General features: G+C 35.9%; 1 protein-coding gene across 1 annotated transcript in view; it reads left to right on the top strand.

Annotated features, from left to right (window-relative positions):
* ATP8A2 (ATPase phospholipid transporting 8A2) overlaps positions 1-18,062 on the top strand; it is a 507,110-nt gene that overhangs the window by 322,185 nt on the left and 166,863 nt on the right. Inside the window, exon 27 of the mRNA XM_014791223.2 lies at positions 12,021-12,095. Coding sequence (XP_014646709.1) covers positions 12,021-12,095 — 75 coding nt within the window. The remainder of the gene's footprint in view (positions 1-12,020; positions 12,096-18,062) is intronic.

Below are 18,062 nucleotides of genomic sequence, written 5' to 3'. Positions count from 1 at the left end.
CTTGCCCAGGCTGTAGGTGTCAGGTGGCTGACAGAGGGTGGAGGGACAGCATCAAAACTCTGCTGCCTTCTTACAGCTCTAGTCTGTGGAGCTAGGCATTAAATCTTACTGTCAGTATGGTAAGAGCATTACTTTATTGGTTATACAACACATGTTCTCAAATATTTGCCATAGGTCCTGTCCATAAATGAAATGATCTTGTACATATTTCTGCTACCCCTTCCATAGCAACCCGCCTGCCACTGTTCCAACATCAGGAGGTTGGAAACGACTGTATTATTAATGAACGCTAGCAGATCCTAACCAATGACCTCCAGATGAAAGGCTCATTATTTCATTACTGGTCTCCAGAGCTGTTTGGTCCCCTAATACTGTAGCACAAGATTTGGGCTGAAGAATCTAAGCCTTGAACTATAAAAAAAATTTGAGTAGTCCTTGACACAATTTGGAGCAATTACATTCTATTGTGCCAAGAATTCCTTATTAAAAATCAATTTAATTGTGCATACACCATCTGGTTGGTATTATGGTCTTTTATGAGAGGGAAACACGGTTTTGTATTTACCTGATATTCCATAGTATAAGCATGTAATTTTGGAGAAACAGAGGCATTTTGTAGCACTGAAAAATTAATAAATAAGGAAACTTTAAAAGTGTTTACCAGACTTCTCTTTACTAACTTTTGTGACTTTTGAGCTATAGATTCAACTTCTTGCATTATTTGGGATTTTAATGGAAAAGAAAAGCTCAACTAAAGTAAGAAATTTATGTGTATATCATATGCATATGCATTTATTTGCATGTAAATTCTAATCCCTTTAAACATAACTTAGATTGCCACATTAGTATTAATTTGTGTTGTTTTTTTAATTCAAAGAATTTGGATGATGAAAGGTAAGTGGTTTACTTTTGATTGTCTATTGGGTCAGTTTCATCCATATTAGTAAAAGATTGCAATATTTTAGCTCAAAATATTGCGGGAAAATGTTTCAAACCAAAGTGATTGCATTTTATGATGTAAAATGGGGGAGATTTTTCAGCCTAATTTTCAAAACAGTTTATACCCTATCTAAAAAGGATCCTTTAGCTTCCTTACATGACATTAGAGGCTTAAGATTTGGATCATTTTATTAATAAGTTTTTTGATCTGCTTATGTGCTTATAGTTGTGAAGTATTTTGTTCATGTTGCAATCTTAAAATATCAGCAGTATTATAAGTTTGGTTGTTGGTGGTGCCGTCAAGTCAACTCCAACTCCTAGCGCCCTGCATACAGCAGAGAGGAACCCTGCTCGGTCTCTCTGCGCCATCCTCTCACCCTCCAGTGCTACATCAGGCAATACTGCACTGCTATTCACAGGGTTTTCATGACCAATTTTTTTAGAAGTGGGTGGCCAGGTCCTTCTTCCTAGTCTGTCTTAGTCTGGAAGCTGACACCTGTCCACCATGGGTGACCCTGCTGGTATGGCATAGCTTTCAGCGTCACAGCAACACACAGCCACCCCAGTATGACAACCGACAGATGGGTGATGTGGTTCCCTGACCGGGAAATGAATCTGGGCCACAACTGTGAGTGCCCCAAATCTTAACCAGTAGACTACCAGGGCTGGCTTTGTAAGTTCATAGCCATAAATATTGATTCGATCCTGAATTGCCTTTACTTTGATGTTTTAAAACATTACTTACTTGTTATTTAGGGTCTAGTGTTAAGAACTACAGTCTACTAAATACCTATTTGGTACCAGCCATAATATCTTTAATCTTCTCTGTGCCCTGATTTCCGTATTTGTGAAATGGGGGTAATGCCTACTTGTGAGGATTGCTAGGAGGTTTACATGAGATAATCCATGTAAAGTGTTGCAAGATTCTTGGCAAAGAGTAAGCATTAAATGCATGTTAGCTTTTATCATCATCATCAAAAACAACAAAAATGACAATTCTGCAGTGTGTAGTTTTCTTTCCATTAATTCACAAAAAACAAAGAAATGAAGTCTGGGGGGATTAAGGAATCCCTATGTCTACTGTGCTCATATAGCAATTAAGTGCTTGAACTAGGATGAAACCTGTTTGGCCAATTCTGCAATCTGTCCTATGCTTGCTTTTTTGTGACCTTTCCTCTTTAATGTTAAATATTAATATTCTGCGTGTATTCGTTTATTTAGCCGAGCACTGCCCTAAATCCTGATCGTGTAATGGTGAATGGAATCAGTATAATCTCTGCACACGTCTTACAAAGGGTGGAGTAGACAGATAACAAGGCAACAAAAATCATAGGATGTGACAAATTAAGAGAGAAATGAGCAGTGATAGAGAATAACAAGGTTTTGTCTTCTATGCAATTCTTTGAAGTAATGTTTATTTGTTATAACAGTAATAGAGAGGTATAAAGAAGAAATATTTTCCCCCATCTGCCTCCATTTCTACTCAGGGAATCCATAGGACAGTTTAGCTAGCGTGCCATACCTTTCTTTGCCCTCATACAAACATGTGTAAACATGCGGCATTATTGTTGTGGTTTTACAAAATTGGATCCTATGCACATTCCTCTGTAACTTTCTTTTTGTTTGTTTGCTTGAGAAGTCCTTAGACGTTTTATAAGTATGTGATGTTTGTTGCTAACGTTGTACCTGTCCAGGACTGACTCAGAAAGAGAAAACTCCAAAGATTTTAGAGATGAAGCCCTGCCCATTTATTACAATGGTCTTCATTTAATTCTGGCCACTCAATCCCATAATTTATTGGACAAAAGATACTTGAGGGGGAAGTTTCTGGGGTATCTTGCTACTACCATTGTTATTATTATTATTACTGTTAGTGTTATTTCTAATAACTGTTTTTCTATTATAGCATTCCTGATTTTTTTCCCTTGATTTTCTACCTGCCTACCTACTGATTTACCCATTTATTTTGCCTTTTCTTTTATCAATCTAATCCTATTTCTTTGGCGTACATTTCTTCTTTGGCGTACATTTCTTCATTTACATACACATAGATTTAACATTTTAAAAGATAAGTGCTTGATATTTCATAGACTTGCTACGTTCACCCCAATAAAGAACTTTAGGGGTTTTTTTCCCCTATGCTTTTTGCTTTGTTTTGTTTTCCACTATTAACAATACTGCAAAAACAAGATATATTTTTATATACAGGTGCTTTTATTTATGAGAAATAAATTTCTAAGAATAGAATTTCTAGATGAAGTATATGCTTATTTTTTATCCTAATACATATTGCCAGATCAAATTCTGAAAAGATTGTAGGGCTTTGACTTTTGAACAGATATCTTTAATGCCAGTTAATCAGCTCAGACCTGATATGCAGATCAGTAGATCCTGATGTTATTGCCACTTTAGTGAGAAACCGCATGGCTAATTTATTTAATTATTCTCAATAGGGTACTTTCCACTTCAGTCTCTACCATAGGTCTTGGAAGAACAGAATAAATCCAGGAACAGCTCCTCTCTTTCCCAAATGAAGCAGTCATCTAAGTATGTTGGCTGTTAGTTGAGAACCTGAGTGGTGGCAGATACAGCCCGCTGAGGTTGTGCAATGGCGGCCGGGACCTCTAGACCGCAGTCTGTGCAATTAGCCAAGACGGTTACTGCATTTTTGGCAGAGAGGCAGCAGTTAAAGCAAAGAATGATCTTTTTCCAAGAAGGAAAAGCCATTTAATAAGTTTGGGTCAGTTTGCTCATAACAGCACTACATTTGAGGACCAAAAGCCCCAGGAGCTTGGCAAGCTGTGAGTGCTTGGCAGATCTTCCCACCAACTCACCAAGTCTGAGGCCGTCCAGGCAGAACCTGGCACTCTCTGCTTTGACTACATTCATTTAATAGCATTCCTAGTTAACAAGAGAGTAAAGGCAGAGAAATCTTTTTCCCCCATTAATCCAGAAGAGTAACATTTAGTGGCTATAAGCAAGCCGCGGTCCAAGGAACTGCACATCAGAAGGGAACGGCTGTCTGTTTGCACTGAGGGCTGTGTTTGGTGTATGCAGCTTGGAACTTGTGGTCCACCAAAGACGACATTAATGTTTATGAATTGGGCAGTATTTTCTTTTTTGTATAGGAATTAACATTCGTATATAACTAACCAGTGTGAAAGTCTGATTTTATAGTGTGTCAGGGAGCCATCGTGTACCTGTCTCGTGAATAAACAATATAAAAACTAAATAAGTTTATATAAATATTTAAAAATACAGTATGTTCTCATACTTTTTCCATTTCACCTATGGAAATCTTGCCAAACTCAAATCAAGTTTGAGTGTTTACAATGTAAGAGAAAAAGCAGCTCATGGATTTTGAAATTAGGAGATGGACTTTTTGTTTTGTTTATTTGGGTTTTAATTTTTTTCTCTAGCAAATAAATATTTCCAATGAAATAAACAAGTCTAATCATGTAATGATGGATTATTTGAATGAAGATTGAAATCAAATTGGAAATGTTGAGAACGAGATTGTTCATAGTTTTCAAAAAGCTGCAGCACCTGCAGCTGATAACAATTAGTGCAAACACATCAAACGTCTTTGAAGAAACATGTGGCTGAGCCAGTGCCAACTGGGACACAATCAGAACACTGGCTGCTTAGAGGAAATATCCCAACATTCAGCTAGTCAAGGATGTTAATCTGAAGTGAAGATTGAAAATTTTTATGTGGTTCAGTATTGCTTGGAGTGAAGGTTAATGCTGGGAAAGAGATACTTAATTTCTTAGGATTTTTTCCCCCTTATTGTATATTTTCAACAACTTGAGTGTCTCAGTTATATGAAATTCACTCACAGTCTTTAAAGTAATTTCTCATTAATAAGTTATAAAGATCTATTTCTGGTTTAGGGATCTAAATTTGTGAAGTTCTGGATTCACATCGTGTGCTACTATGGCCTTTAAAGAATAGGGCTTATGGTTCTTTGTATGAGGTTAGGCCAGAGGGGAATTACTCAAAAAAAAGTGAAGCTTTCTGAACCCACACCCCATACATACAAATATAATCATGGGTTCTTGCAGTCTGTCACATGTCATTGTTGTGCTTGTAACAAGCATCTGTTACCACGGATTTCTAAGTTTTATCAGGTTGACCTAATAAATTTATTTCTTTCATCCAGGGTTCCTCAACAGTGGCACTACTGACATTTGGGATCAGAAAATTCTTTGTTGTGGGGGGCTTTCCTGGGCATTGAAGGATATTTAGCAGAATCTTTTGCCTCTACCCACTAGATGCCAATAGCACCCTCAAAAAGGTCTCCAGACATTGCCAAGTATCTCCTCGGAGGCAAAATCAATCCTAGTTAAGAAGTACTGCTTGACACAGTTATATAAATAAGACATGAATGTGTTTAAAAAGTTCAAAAATAGTACAAGAAGTATAAGCGAGTCTCCATACTACCCTCTAGAGAACACTTCTGCTGCCTAAAGATAATGAATATTAATAATTTCTTATATGTCATCCATAAAGTTGCCATGCATAAACGAGTATACACATCTATTCTGCATAATCATGATGATTCAACATATACATTAATATTTTTCATTTTAATGGTATCTGTGAGTTTTTTTATTACTGTGCTTATAGATTTATATTATTGTTTTACTGTCTCCGTAGTGTTTCATTGTTATGAATGAACCATAATTCATTTAACCTGCTATCATTGTACATGCAGGTTCTAAATTTTTATCTTTCCCAATAATGCCACAGAAAGCATCCTTGTATTTTTATGTAGAATACTATGTGATTATAGCTATTATTAGATATAATTTAGAGTATGTCCCTAAAAGTGGAATTGTGGGGTCAAAGGAAAAGGACATTAAACATGTTTGTAGACAATGCTATGTTACCGTCTGGTATGAGAGTAGCTATTTCCTCAGGTTATCAAACTTAAATCTTTGCCTCTCTGTTAGGTAAAAAATGATACCCTTTTGGGTATGTGTGCATGTTTCATAAAAAGTGAAATTACCTATAAGTTGTTTTTTCCCCTGTGATCACACTGCATATACTCTTTGCCTATTTTCCTAACAGCTTATCAGGAGTTTTTTTTTTTTTTTCTCATTTTTAAGAACTCTCTATATATTAAGGAAATCATACCTTTGTCTTCAGAAGTGTTACAAATGTTTCTACTATTTATTTTCTTTCAACTTCGTTAATATGTTTCTCTATAGAAATGAATTCTTTCAAATTTGTCCCTCTTTTTGTACAATTTCTGAGTTTGTCTTACAGAGAGTCAGTTTCACATACAAAAAAATAACTTTTCTTGTTTTCTCCTAATGCTTTGAATTTGATTTTTTATGTTGAAATATTCAAGCCATCTGTAATTAACTTGAGTATATGGAGTGAGACCAAAATACCATATAATTTTTTCTAAATATCGTGGTAATTTATTATATAATAAAGGGCATTTCAAACAAGTGAGATAAAGATGGCACATTAACCAAATGCTGTTGACATAATTGCCTCAGATTTGGGTTCAAAACAATGAAGCTGGATCCGTGCTTGTGTTTGCAAGGAACCGACAGAGGGCCCTTGTGGCTGAGGAGAAGCAGCGTGGTCAGAATGGTAGGCCAGGGCTGCAGCTGCAGGGCTTTGTGAGTCAGGGTTATCAATTTGATCTTATTCAAATAGTGTTTCTTTTTCGTGTTTGTTTGACATATTTCTCTTGTACATAGCATATATATTGGATTTTATTTTTTTATCCATAGAGCATTTTAAATTTTTTGTATTACTACTGTAACAGACATATTGGTATTACTTCTATCATCACATTTTATGTTATGTTTTCAGCTCTTGGTGTTTCTTTGGTTTCTAACTTTTGCTAAAAGTCTTGTTGTGCTTTATTTCCCTAAGGATTTGTAAACATTCACTACTGGCTTCTGGTATTACACACTGCTAGAGAGAAATATGAAGCCAACTTGATTTTTCCACTTGTAGGTTAAGTGCCTTTTCTGCCTGAATATATTAAAGAATTGATATTATAAAATTTTAAAACTCATTAATTCATTTATCGGGATATGTGTGGATGTTGATCCTTCTGTATCTGTTTGGTTTCCTGGGACAAAGGATGCCCTCTCTTCTGGCTGATTAAGGTTTTAGAATATTTCAGAAATTTTTCTTCTATTACATCTTGGTCATTTTGTTTTTCTACTCATTCTTTTTTTTTAGCTAGACCTTTTTGGAATTTTTTAAATTATCATTGATAGACTATCAGTTTCTCTTAAAATCAGTGCTAACCTTCTGTCCTTTGCTTAGTGTTTGTTTTCTCAGGCCTGCCCTTCCTCCCTGACTGGGTGCAGCAGTGTCAGTTCTGGGTTTCATTTCCCTTTATGTGGCTTTGATCTGTAACACTGACCTTTTCTTATTTGTCTCCTTCTTTGGTATCTTACACATCTTATTTTAGCTCTTATTTCAGTGAAAAACTACATTTTCTTTAGCTCATTTAGGCTCACGAGGAGTGTTTGAAATTTTCTTCTGCCCTGTGATCTAGTTCTTTCTGTAGAGATTATTTCAAGTGCTTTTTGTCATATTCCTTTTTTTTTTTTCATTATTTTTTGACAATGTCTAGAGGAGGGGGGCTTCAAAGTTGACTCAGAACACTTTCTCATCAAATTTTCTGTCTCTTCTGCACCCCTCACTTGCTTCTTGGGGGGAAAAAGATATGTGCATATATCGTCCTTCAACTTCAGTTTACCTGTTGTGTTGAATGGGTCCAGAGACCTTAGCCATGACTGGTCCTACTTCTCGATTTTACCTTCTATGCAAGAGCTGGTTCAGCCTTTTCTTGTGTTGTTTCACCTATTCCTTGGAAATCTTTTTACTCTGTAGGTTTTGTCTGCTGACATTTTCCTTTGATGTGATCTAATCTTGTCTTTTCTATGTCATTTGTAGGGGTTTTGTTTTTCTTTTTTTGGTAAGGAAGATTAGCCCTGAGTTAATGTCTGTGCCAATCTTCTTCCACTTTGTATGTGGGTCGCCACCACATCGTGGCTGACGAGTGGTGTAGGTCTGCGCCTGGGATCCAAACCCGCGAACCTGGGCTGCTGAAGCGGAACGCACTGAACCTAACCGCTATGCCACAGGGCCGGCCCCATCATTTGTAATTTTAATTAAGGTTATCTCATGGTTTCATTGAAAGTAGTTCTTTTCTATTTTCAATCATTTTTGCTGTTTTCAATTGATATTAGGGAGGGGAAGGCGGTAGAAATATTACTACTGTACCTTCAACAAAAGACAATACATTCACTGAATTATGCAATAAAATAGTTAAATGTTCATAGATATTTATCAAGTTCACTAAATTGTTTGAGTAGGAGGATATAGAAGTATAACACAATCTTGAGAAAAATTAGATTAAACAATATACAAATATATTTGAATCAGGCATGGATCTGGGCTCTCATTTCGTTAAAAGTTTGGATGAAGGATGATTGCAAAGACCTCGAGTAGTGGGGAGGCAGTGCAATTGAAATTGTTGTGTTATGGATGGCTAATATTTGAGTTGGTGTTCTAAAAATAGTCTGAGTACAGAACATAGCACAAACTTCTGGTTCTTAGTTCTCCACCAATATTTCTTCACTGAGAATAGCCAGGCCTCATGGGGACCTCTTGGGAGACAGTTGAAATTAAAAGTGGCTAGGAGTGTGGAAGAATTTTTGAAGGTCAGCAAGCTCATCTTAGATTTAGGAGGGATCCCTAGCAGTTTTTGAACCAGAGAATGAGATGATGAAAGCTGTGCTTAAGAAAACTTCATCTGGCAATTGAATTGAGGTATTTCATTTGATCCCACAAGAACGTGATGAGTCCGTCCGTTTGTACCAGGTATTGTATTGGATACAGTTGTGCAGGTTAGGGAATAATTACTGTCTCAAGAAACTAAGTCTGGTGAAGTCAAGAAACTGATTTATTTTTTTTGTTGTTTTTTATTTTTATTTTTTCCAGTAACTTTATTGAGATCATAGTGATTTATAACATTGTATAATTTGGGGTGTACATTATTGCTTATCAATTTCTGAGTAGACTTCATCATGGTCACCCCAAGTAGTCTAATTATTGTCCATCACTGAACATATGTGTCCCTTTACCCTTTCACCCACCGCCCATCCCCCTTTCCCTCTGGTAACTACTAATCTGTTCTCTTTATCCATGTATTTGCTATATTCCACATATGAGTGAAATCACGCAGTATTTGTCTTTCTCTGTCTGGCTTATTTCACTTGACATCATACCCTCAAGGCCCATCCATGTTGTTGCAAGGAATGATTTTATCTTATTTTTATGTCTGAGTAATATTCCACTGTATATATATACCAGATCTTCTTTATCCAATCATCAGTTGATGGGCACTTGGGTTGCTTCCACGTCTTGACTATTGTGAATAATGCTGCAATGAACATAGGGGTGCCTAAATCTCTTTGGATCATTGATTTCAAGTTCTTTGGATAAATGCCCAGTAGTGGGATAGCTACATCTTATGGTATTTCTATTTTTAATTTTTTGAGGAATCTCCATACTGTTTTCCATGGTGGCTCTGTCAATTTGCATTCCCACCAGCACTGTGAGGGTTCCCTTTTCTCCACATCCTCTCCAACATGTTGTTTTTTGTCTTGGTATTTATAGCCATTCTGACTGGTGTGAGGTGGTATCTCATTGTTTTGATTTGCATTTCTCTAATAATTAGTGATGTTCAACATCATTTCATATGTCTGTTGGCCATCTGTGTATCTTCTTTGGAAAAATGCCTGTTCATACCCTCTGCCCATTTTTTGATTGGGTTGTTTGTTTTTTTGTTGTTGAGTTGTATGAGTTCTTTATATATTTTGGAGATCAACTCCTTGTTGGATAAGTGATTTGCGAATATTTTATTCCCATTGGTGGGTGGTCTTTTCGTTTTGTTCATGATTTCCTTTGCTTTGCAGACGCTTTTTGTCTGATGTAGTCCCATTTGTTAACTTTTTCTTTTGTTTCCCTTGCCCGGTCAGACATGGTATTTGAAAAGATGCTGCCTATATTTTCAATGTCAAATAGTATGCTGACTATATTTTCTTCTAGGAGTTGTATAGTTTCAGGTCTTACATTCAAGTCTTTAATCCATTTTGAGTTAATTTTTGTGTATGGTACAAGATAATGGTCTACTTTCGTTCTTTTGCATGTGACTGTCCAGTTTTCGCAGCGCTATTTATTGAAGAGACTTTCCTTTCTCCATTGTATGCTCATCGCTCCTTTGTCAAAGATTAACTGTACATAGATGTGTGGTTTTATTTCTGGGCTTTCAATTCTGTTCCATTGATCTGTGTGTCTGTTTTTGTGCCAGTACCATGTTGTTTTGATTACTGTAGCTTTGTAGTATACAATTTTGAAGTCAGGGATTGTGATGCCTCCAGCTTTGTTCTTTTTTCTCAGGATTGCTTTGGCTATTCTGGGTCTTTTGTTGTTCCACATAAATTTTAGGATTCTTTGTTCAAGTTCCATAAAGAATGTCATTGGAATTCTAATTGGGATTGCATTGAATCTGTAGATTGCTTTAGGTAGTACGGACATTTGAACTATGTTGATTCTTCTAACCCATGAGTATGGAATATTTTTCCATTTCTTTGTGTCTTCTTCAGTTTCTTTCAATGATGTCTTATAGTTTTCAGTGTATAGGTGTTTCACCTCTTTGGTTAAGTTTATTCCTAGATACTTTATTCTTTTTGTTGCAATTGTAAATGGGATTGTACTCTTGATTTCTCTTTCTGATAGTTCATTGTTAGTGTATAGAAATGCAACTGATTTTTGTAAGTTGATTTTGTACCCTGCAACTTTGCTGTAGTTGTTGATTATTTCTAATGGTTTTCTGATGGATTCTTTAGAGTTTTCTATATAGAAGATCATGTCATCTGCAAACAACAAGAGTTTCACTTCTTCCTTTCCAATTTGGATTCCTTTTATTTCTTTTTCTTGCCTAATTGCACTGGCCAAAACCTCCAGTACAAGAAACTGATTTTGAAAGATCTAACTCAGTAAAATTTCAATAGCAGAGTTGATCTCTACTCAGAGATAAGCTGTGTTGCCAGCGTAGTTCCACCATGGTAACGGGTTCAGTCTGTCATGATTTTACACCACAAGGTTGATTCTCTGGTTTTAGCATGGGATACTTTAAAGTGTAACCCAAATCACTGGAATCCTGTTGCATCATATAAATTTGACTGAATTTTAAACAGCAGCATTTTGTATTCTGTATTTCCATATTTGCTCCCTTCTAAGTCAGGTTCCCATCCATCCTCCTGATGGCTTGCCCCTCTTCTACTCCACTCTTCCCACCTCCATGTCTTCTCCTAATTATACCCAGGTGATGATTCCTTCTCTGCAATAGTTTTGTTCCTCTGTCATGCATGTCCCTGGCACTTTGCTCTGCAGTTGTTTTTATGTCAGTGTTGCCTAATCAATTGGAATTATAGTCTACTTGAAGACGTAAATAATAGTCTACATTTTATTTATTTATATATCCCATGTTACTCCAAAAGATGATTTGAAAATATTTCTTTCTTATTATTGTGTTTTGACCTTTGCTGAGGTGGTGGGCATTCAATTAAGGAGCGTCAATGCTTTATGAGCTAAGAACACACATGACCAACAGAGGAATTTTTGTTGTTTTTTATTTATGATTTTTATCTACTTAAAAATCCTGCAAAGATAAATTGTATTTATGAAATCAACTTTACAAGGAAAAAGAACATGAAGTTGATATTCTTCTAATCAATGAGAAAGTATTGACACAAAACAGATATAAATTAAACATAAATTGCTTTTCTGTAAATATGTGCATATTACCTCTTAAAATTGTTGTATGCCTTAAATATAAATTTTCCTTAAAATGTTGGTATTTGTGGTATTGGGAATTTATATCTTATGAAAGAACAACTGCTGCAGTCCTGTGGCTCTTTATCCCTCAGCAGCTGTGTCCAGCTGGTGGTCCACATTCCCCACTACTTCTTCAGTGAATGGAAACATTTAGGTCAATATTGATATAAAACTTCATGAACTTTCTTCTCTTTCAGCTTTGGTTCGCCTTTGTTAATGGATTTTCTGGGCAGATTTTATTTGAACGTTGGTGCATCGGCTTGTACAATGTGGTAAGCATTCTCCATCTCTATCTGATAGCATGCAGGACTTCAGTGACATTCCTTTACTGTTTATGTCTCGGAAGTGTATCTAAGTCAATCATCTGTATACATAGCAGGCAGCACAAATACATCTTTAAGGCCTTTGTTGCTGCGACACATCCTGCAGAAGCCCAAACTCTCCACACATGGTTTCAATCATAGCAGATCATTCTTGAATAACCCCATGAAATTATTAACCCATATATCTTGATAATAGACCGTTGTTACCTCCTTAGTAAATGCCTTTGCAACATTTCCATGTTTTTAGCTCGTGTAAAAATTTCTGAACTACATCTAAACTCATTCCACTTCATAATTTTATTTCTGAGTTCTTCAACATAGATATGAACATACAGTATGTGATCTAGTGTCCTTTTTGTCCTTCTTACAAGAGTATCTATCTTTGTGGAAGAATGTTTTCTTCCACAGTTAGTGCTAAAGTAATGAATTCTGACTTTGAGCTCCTGGAATGGCAAATGGTAATCAGCTTATTTGGTATTTTTCATGATTTTAGAGTTCTTTTTTCATTACTTGACTGTAATGAATTTAAAAGCTAGAAATAAATATAAACTATAAACTAAAATGATTAAGTAGCTACTTAGCTTTTTGTTTGACTGGCAGGAAGAACAAAGGGGCTTGTGGTTTAGTGCTTTAGAGACTCTGGGGTATGGCATATTTCTTGAGTTGCACTTTCACACTTATTTTGAACCCTAACTCTGACATTCTCTGCCTTGTGGGAGTTTATATTCTGAAGTCATCATAGATAGGTGTAGATGGAAGTTACCACGCATGCACTAATACAAATTGTGGTGCTATAAATATTTACAGTTTGTATACACATTTGTGGCTGGGTATTCAAGTCATCCATGCATTTGACCCCCTTTTTTTTGAGTAGCCACTCTGCTAGATGCTAGGTATAAAATGCTACATGCAACAGGTTGCCCTGACCCTGCGTAGCTTACAGGTTAAGAAGGTCAGATGTGTAGACTGCATGCCACTGAGACTGAGTTCAGATCTGGAGTTTAAACAGCATTAGTCAGTTAGTAACTGTGTTACTCACTACAAAGGGCACTGGCATGTTCACTGCTGATACTTATGCCCACAAAGACAAAGGTGACAGGTGGTGAGAGCAGGGCTGAATTGATGTTCATTTATCACCTGTGCTAGAAAAGCTACTCTAATCACCTACCACATGGACACAGGCTCACAGACCTCCCCTTGGTGTACTAAGGGGAGAGCAGAGATTGTTAACTTTGCAGGACTTACAACTATTTTGAGTAGGCAAAATTATGCAACCATTTAGGAGGAAATATGCTGACTGCTTCATAATGATTTAGTCCTGGAAAGGGCAAAAGTATCATAGAGTTGACACCTCACACAAACCCATGCCCACGTACGTATTTTATAAATAGGAGGCTGAGGGCTAGGAGACTATTCTTTAGAGCTAAAGCTAGGACTGGGATACATGTCACCTGCTTACACAATGAATGGATTTTAGCCCTATTTTCATGCTCAGGCATGAGAACTGGATTCTTTTTTTAGCTCCATGCAGCCTTGGACAATTCAAATTAATCCAACAAACTTATTGAGTGCCTACTATACATAAGATGCAGGCGTAGGACAGTGTTAGTCAAAATATGGTTCACAGACCACTTGCATGAGAATAACCAGGATTTGTTTAAAGATGCAGATTCCTGGCCCCACCTGACTTAACAAAGGGTTTTTTAGAGATACTGCATTTTAAACAAATTTTTCTAGTGATAGTTACGCACATAAAGTTTAAGACTCACAATGGCCTTTGATCCCTAGGGCTGGGAATGTGTTTTCTGCACTTTGTGTCCACCAGACTACAGAGAAGAGAGTGTTGTGGCAGTGAAGTGAGTTTCAAGGTGACACGGCCCTGTGCTGCTGTGAAGTCCGCAGTGCAGTGTTGGAATGGGCCACCAGGAAGTGGTGGCAGAGACTTGAGACGTCAAGGATCTGTGAAGTGAGGTCAAAAGGATCCTTGGCCTCCAAAGTCAATCATGCTGGAAAGGGCCAAACCTTTTGAGAGCATGGTTTGCCCCCACGGAAATTGTTTTGGTAACTTTTGTTTGAAATAAATTGCAATTTAGAGAAAAATTGCAAAAAGAGTACAAAGGACTCCTGTATACCCAGATTCACCGGTTATTAGCCTTTGTCCCCATTGCACTCCCTCTCTCTGCATACATGTGCATACCCACACACGCAAACTCATTTATTTCTGAACCAGTTGAGACAAAGTTAAGACATCATACCCCTTACTGCTTAATACTTTAGTGCATAGTTGCTTAGACTATTCTCTTACATAACCACAGTATAATGATCAAAATCAGGAAATTTAAGATGGATATAATACTATTATGTAATCCCTATTAGTCCATATTTCAATTTTGCCATTATTGTTCCAATAATGTCCTACTCAGCAATTTTTTCCACTCCAGAATCACTTCACAGAGACCCAGTGCAAGAGGCAGTTGGTGACACCTCACACCCTCATCTGGACTGGATTCTCCCTTGCCATTTTCTTCAAGCAGTGTTTCTCTCCTGCTTTTTCTTCTTTTGTACTTATTCTTCATGTTTGATTCCCCAAGCCTGCTAAAGTAGCAAATCATTGTTTTTCAATTTAATTCTCACAGCAGATTAAATAGCATTAAACTCGTACATCTCCCAAAATAATGAATGAATGCTGTCCCATTAGATTCTCATTGTATCCATAGTCAAATTTCTACATCATGTTATTTTATGGGTAGAATGAGACTCAAGAGGCCACCGGTGACAAAAGCTACCATGATCAGATGTATTTCAGCTAAATTTTATCTATTTTTTAGTGAAGAGATAACTTTAATGTTATTTAAACTGTTTCAGAAAATTTATCCCATTTAATTTTATGAAACCAGCATAATTTGAAGAACAAAACTGTGAGCCAGCTTCACTTATAAATATAAAAATTCTAAAAAAAAAAATCAGCAAATAGAGTTCAACAATTATCAAAAGAATAAAATATTTGACCAAGTAGGATTTATTTCAGGAATATAGGAAGTTCAAAGTAAAAAAAATCTTTCTAAATATTACTGTATCAACAAAATAAAGAAGAAAAACATGATCCCATCAGTAGATGCTGCAAAAGTATTTGAGGCAATTAAGCTGCCATTCCCAAAATAAGAACTCTAAGTAAAATAGGAAAGAAAGAAGCCAATTAACTACATTGAAGACTTTTTATAAAAAACAAATAGCATATTGCCATAAATGGTAAAATTCTAAAACTATTTCATTTTAAATAAGAAATTAGGGTTGCCTGCCATCACTATGTAATTCAGCATGGTTTTGGAATTTTTAGCAACTGCCAAGAAAATTAAATAACTATTACAAATACTAGAAAAAATGATGAAATATTTCTCTTCTTATACAACTGTGCAAAAAATGGGCATATAAATATGTTCATATATGATTGTGTATCTAGAAAACCCAAAAGATACCAGTCAAGAAATACTAGAATTATCAGAGAATTTGATAAGGTGACCAGATCCATAATAAACATATAAAAATCAATAGCTTTTTTCTATCCTAGCAATAAATAGCTTTTTTTAAACTTTAGCAATGAGCACTTAGAAATGCAAAGGAAGTAATAATTCCTTTCAAAGTAGCAATTAAAATTATACATTGCATAGAAATGATTTTTATAATACTTATATGAAAAAAACCCAAAATTGTGTTGAAATATACAAAACAAGATTTAAACAAAACAGTATGGAAAGGCATACTGTTTTCTTGAATGGGAAGTCTTAGTATCATAAAAGAATCAGCTGTTCCAAAATTAGTATATAAATGTATGTGATTCCAAATAGAATCCCAATAGGTGATTATTTTGGAGGGTAGGAGAGGAGTTGCATAAAATGATATTGAAGTATAAATGGAATTAACAAGTACCTGAGAATAAACATGCAAAGCATGTTCAAAAAAGAACAATCATAAGAGTAGATTTATTTTTACTAAACATCAGTCTATACTATAAAGCTACCATAACCAAATCAAGGTGACATTTACATAGAACTAGACAAATAAGCTAGATCTGCAATATGGGAGAATTTAATAAATGTCAAAGGTGGTATTTCAGTTTAGTGGGAAAGTTTGGATTAATTAATTTTGTTCTCAACTGGCTCTTTACATATTTGGAAAAAAATAAAATTGGGCTTCTATCTTATACACATAGATAAACAAATTCCAGATATATTAAGACTTAAATGTGAAAAATAAAACTGTAAGAATCCTGCAAGGAACTCCTGAAAACTTCCATAACCAGAACTGGACGCTCAGAAGCTATTCTTTTATTATTATTATTATTATTATTTTATTGCGGTAACATTGGTTTATATCATTGTATAAATTTCAGGTGCACATCATTATACTTCTATTTCTGCATGGATTACATCATGTTACCACCCAAATACTAATTACAATCCATCACCACACACATGTGCCTAATCCTATTCTTGACCATATAAAAATTAAAAGCTTTTATATGGCAAAAGAAATCCACTGGACAAAGAATATATTTGAACAAAATTTTATAAAATAAAAGCTGAGTTGATATCTATTATACTCAAAGAACTCTTAGAAAAGGGGGTAAACCATGAATAGAGAATGGACAAAGGGCCTGACTAGCTGTTTCACAGAATTGCAAATCTACGTGTCCAACAAATATATGAGAAGATGCTCAAACTCACTGGTAGTCAGGGAAATGTAAGGTTTTTTAAAGTAAGAGTTAATATGTTTAATTTTTCTAATTATCCAATTTTCTCTGCCTAGAAAATATTAAATATAGCATGACACCCATTGCTGATAGGGAAACAGGGAAAGATTACTGTTCTCCTTTTTGGAGGGAACAAAAAATGATTGGAACCTTTTTTGAAAGCAACCAAACAGCATCTAGTGAAATTAAAAATACTTGTGTCTGTTTACCCAGCAACCCTGCTTCTGGGAATCCTTCCCACAGAAATAAAAGATGAAGTATGTATGTTATTGTCGACGCAAATAATACATAATCAATCTATAAATCAAAATAGGGGTGAGTTTATTATGAACCAACTTTTGAGGACCACATAGCCCGGGGCCTTCCTTCCCCAGGGAAGGAAGGGCACCAAAGAAGTGGGGTGTACAGAGCGGTTATATACCGTCAAAGAGCATGTATCACATATGATTACAATGTCACAATGACAATAGTCACAAGATCGCCCTGTCAGATTGCCCTGTCAGCATAGCTATTGATGGACACAGTGGGAAGCAGGTCTGCTGTCTTGATGGGTGGAGCTGGTGGCAGGTCTGTTGTCTCGAGTTGAGTGGTCACAGGATGAGCGCAGCAATCAAATCCTGCCTAGGGAGAAATGCTTATCCTTAAGGAAATGCCAGTGTGGGGGAAGTTGCCTCCTTATCTTAGGGCATTTATTTTTCTCTGTGGGACATGATAATTGCTTAAAGCAGATACACAATGCATGTTCAAAGGCAACAGGCCCTTTTGGAAAAACAGACTCAGGCCAAATTAGTTTTACACCCAATGGCTTCCTCATATGCTCCAATATATCCTATTGCTTGCCATTTATTTATCATTATATAATATACTATAGATGTTTATTACATATTGTTTGTGAGAACAAAGAACTGGAAACAGAATGAATGCTTGTCCGTAGGTGAATGGTTGAAAAAATATGGTACATCCATGGGATGAATTATTATGTGAGCATGAAAAAGACCGCCTAGTGTCAAACTCAGGGGACTTAGAGAGCTTCCCATGATGTATTGTTTAGCAAGAAAAATATGATGAAGAAAAATGTGTATAATGTATTGTTTCTGTAAAACAAATAATGATTCCCAAACAGTCTACATATATATGTGTAGTATGCTGTAAGCAGGGTGGAAAAT

Source organism: Ceratotherium simum, chromosome 10, assembly GCF_057802395.1.
Source record: "Ceratotherium simum simum isolate JZ-2026a chromosome 10, ASM5780239v1, whole genome shotgun sequence".
NCBI lineage: Eukaryota > Metazoa > Chordata > Mammalia > Perissodactyla > Rhinocerotidae > Ceratotherium > Ceratotherium simum.
This window is presented reverse-complemented; position numbering and strand designations above follow the sequence as displayed.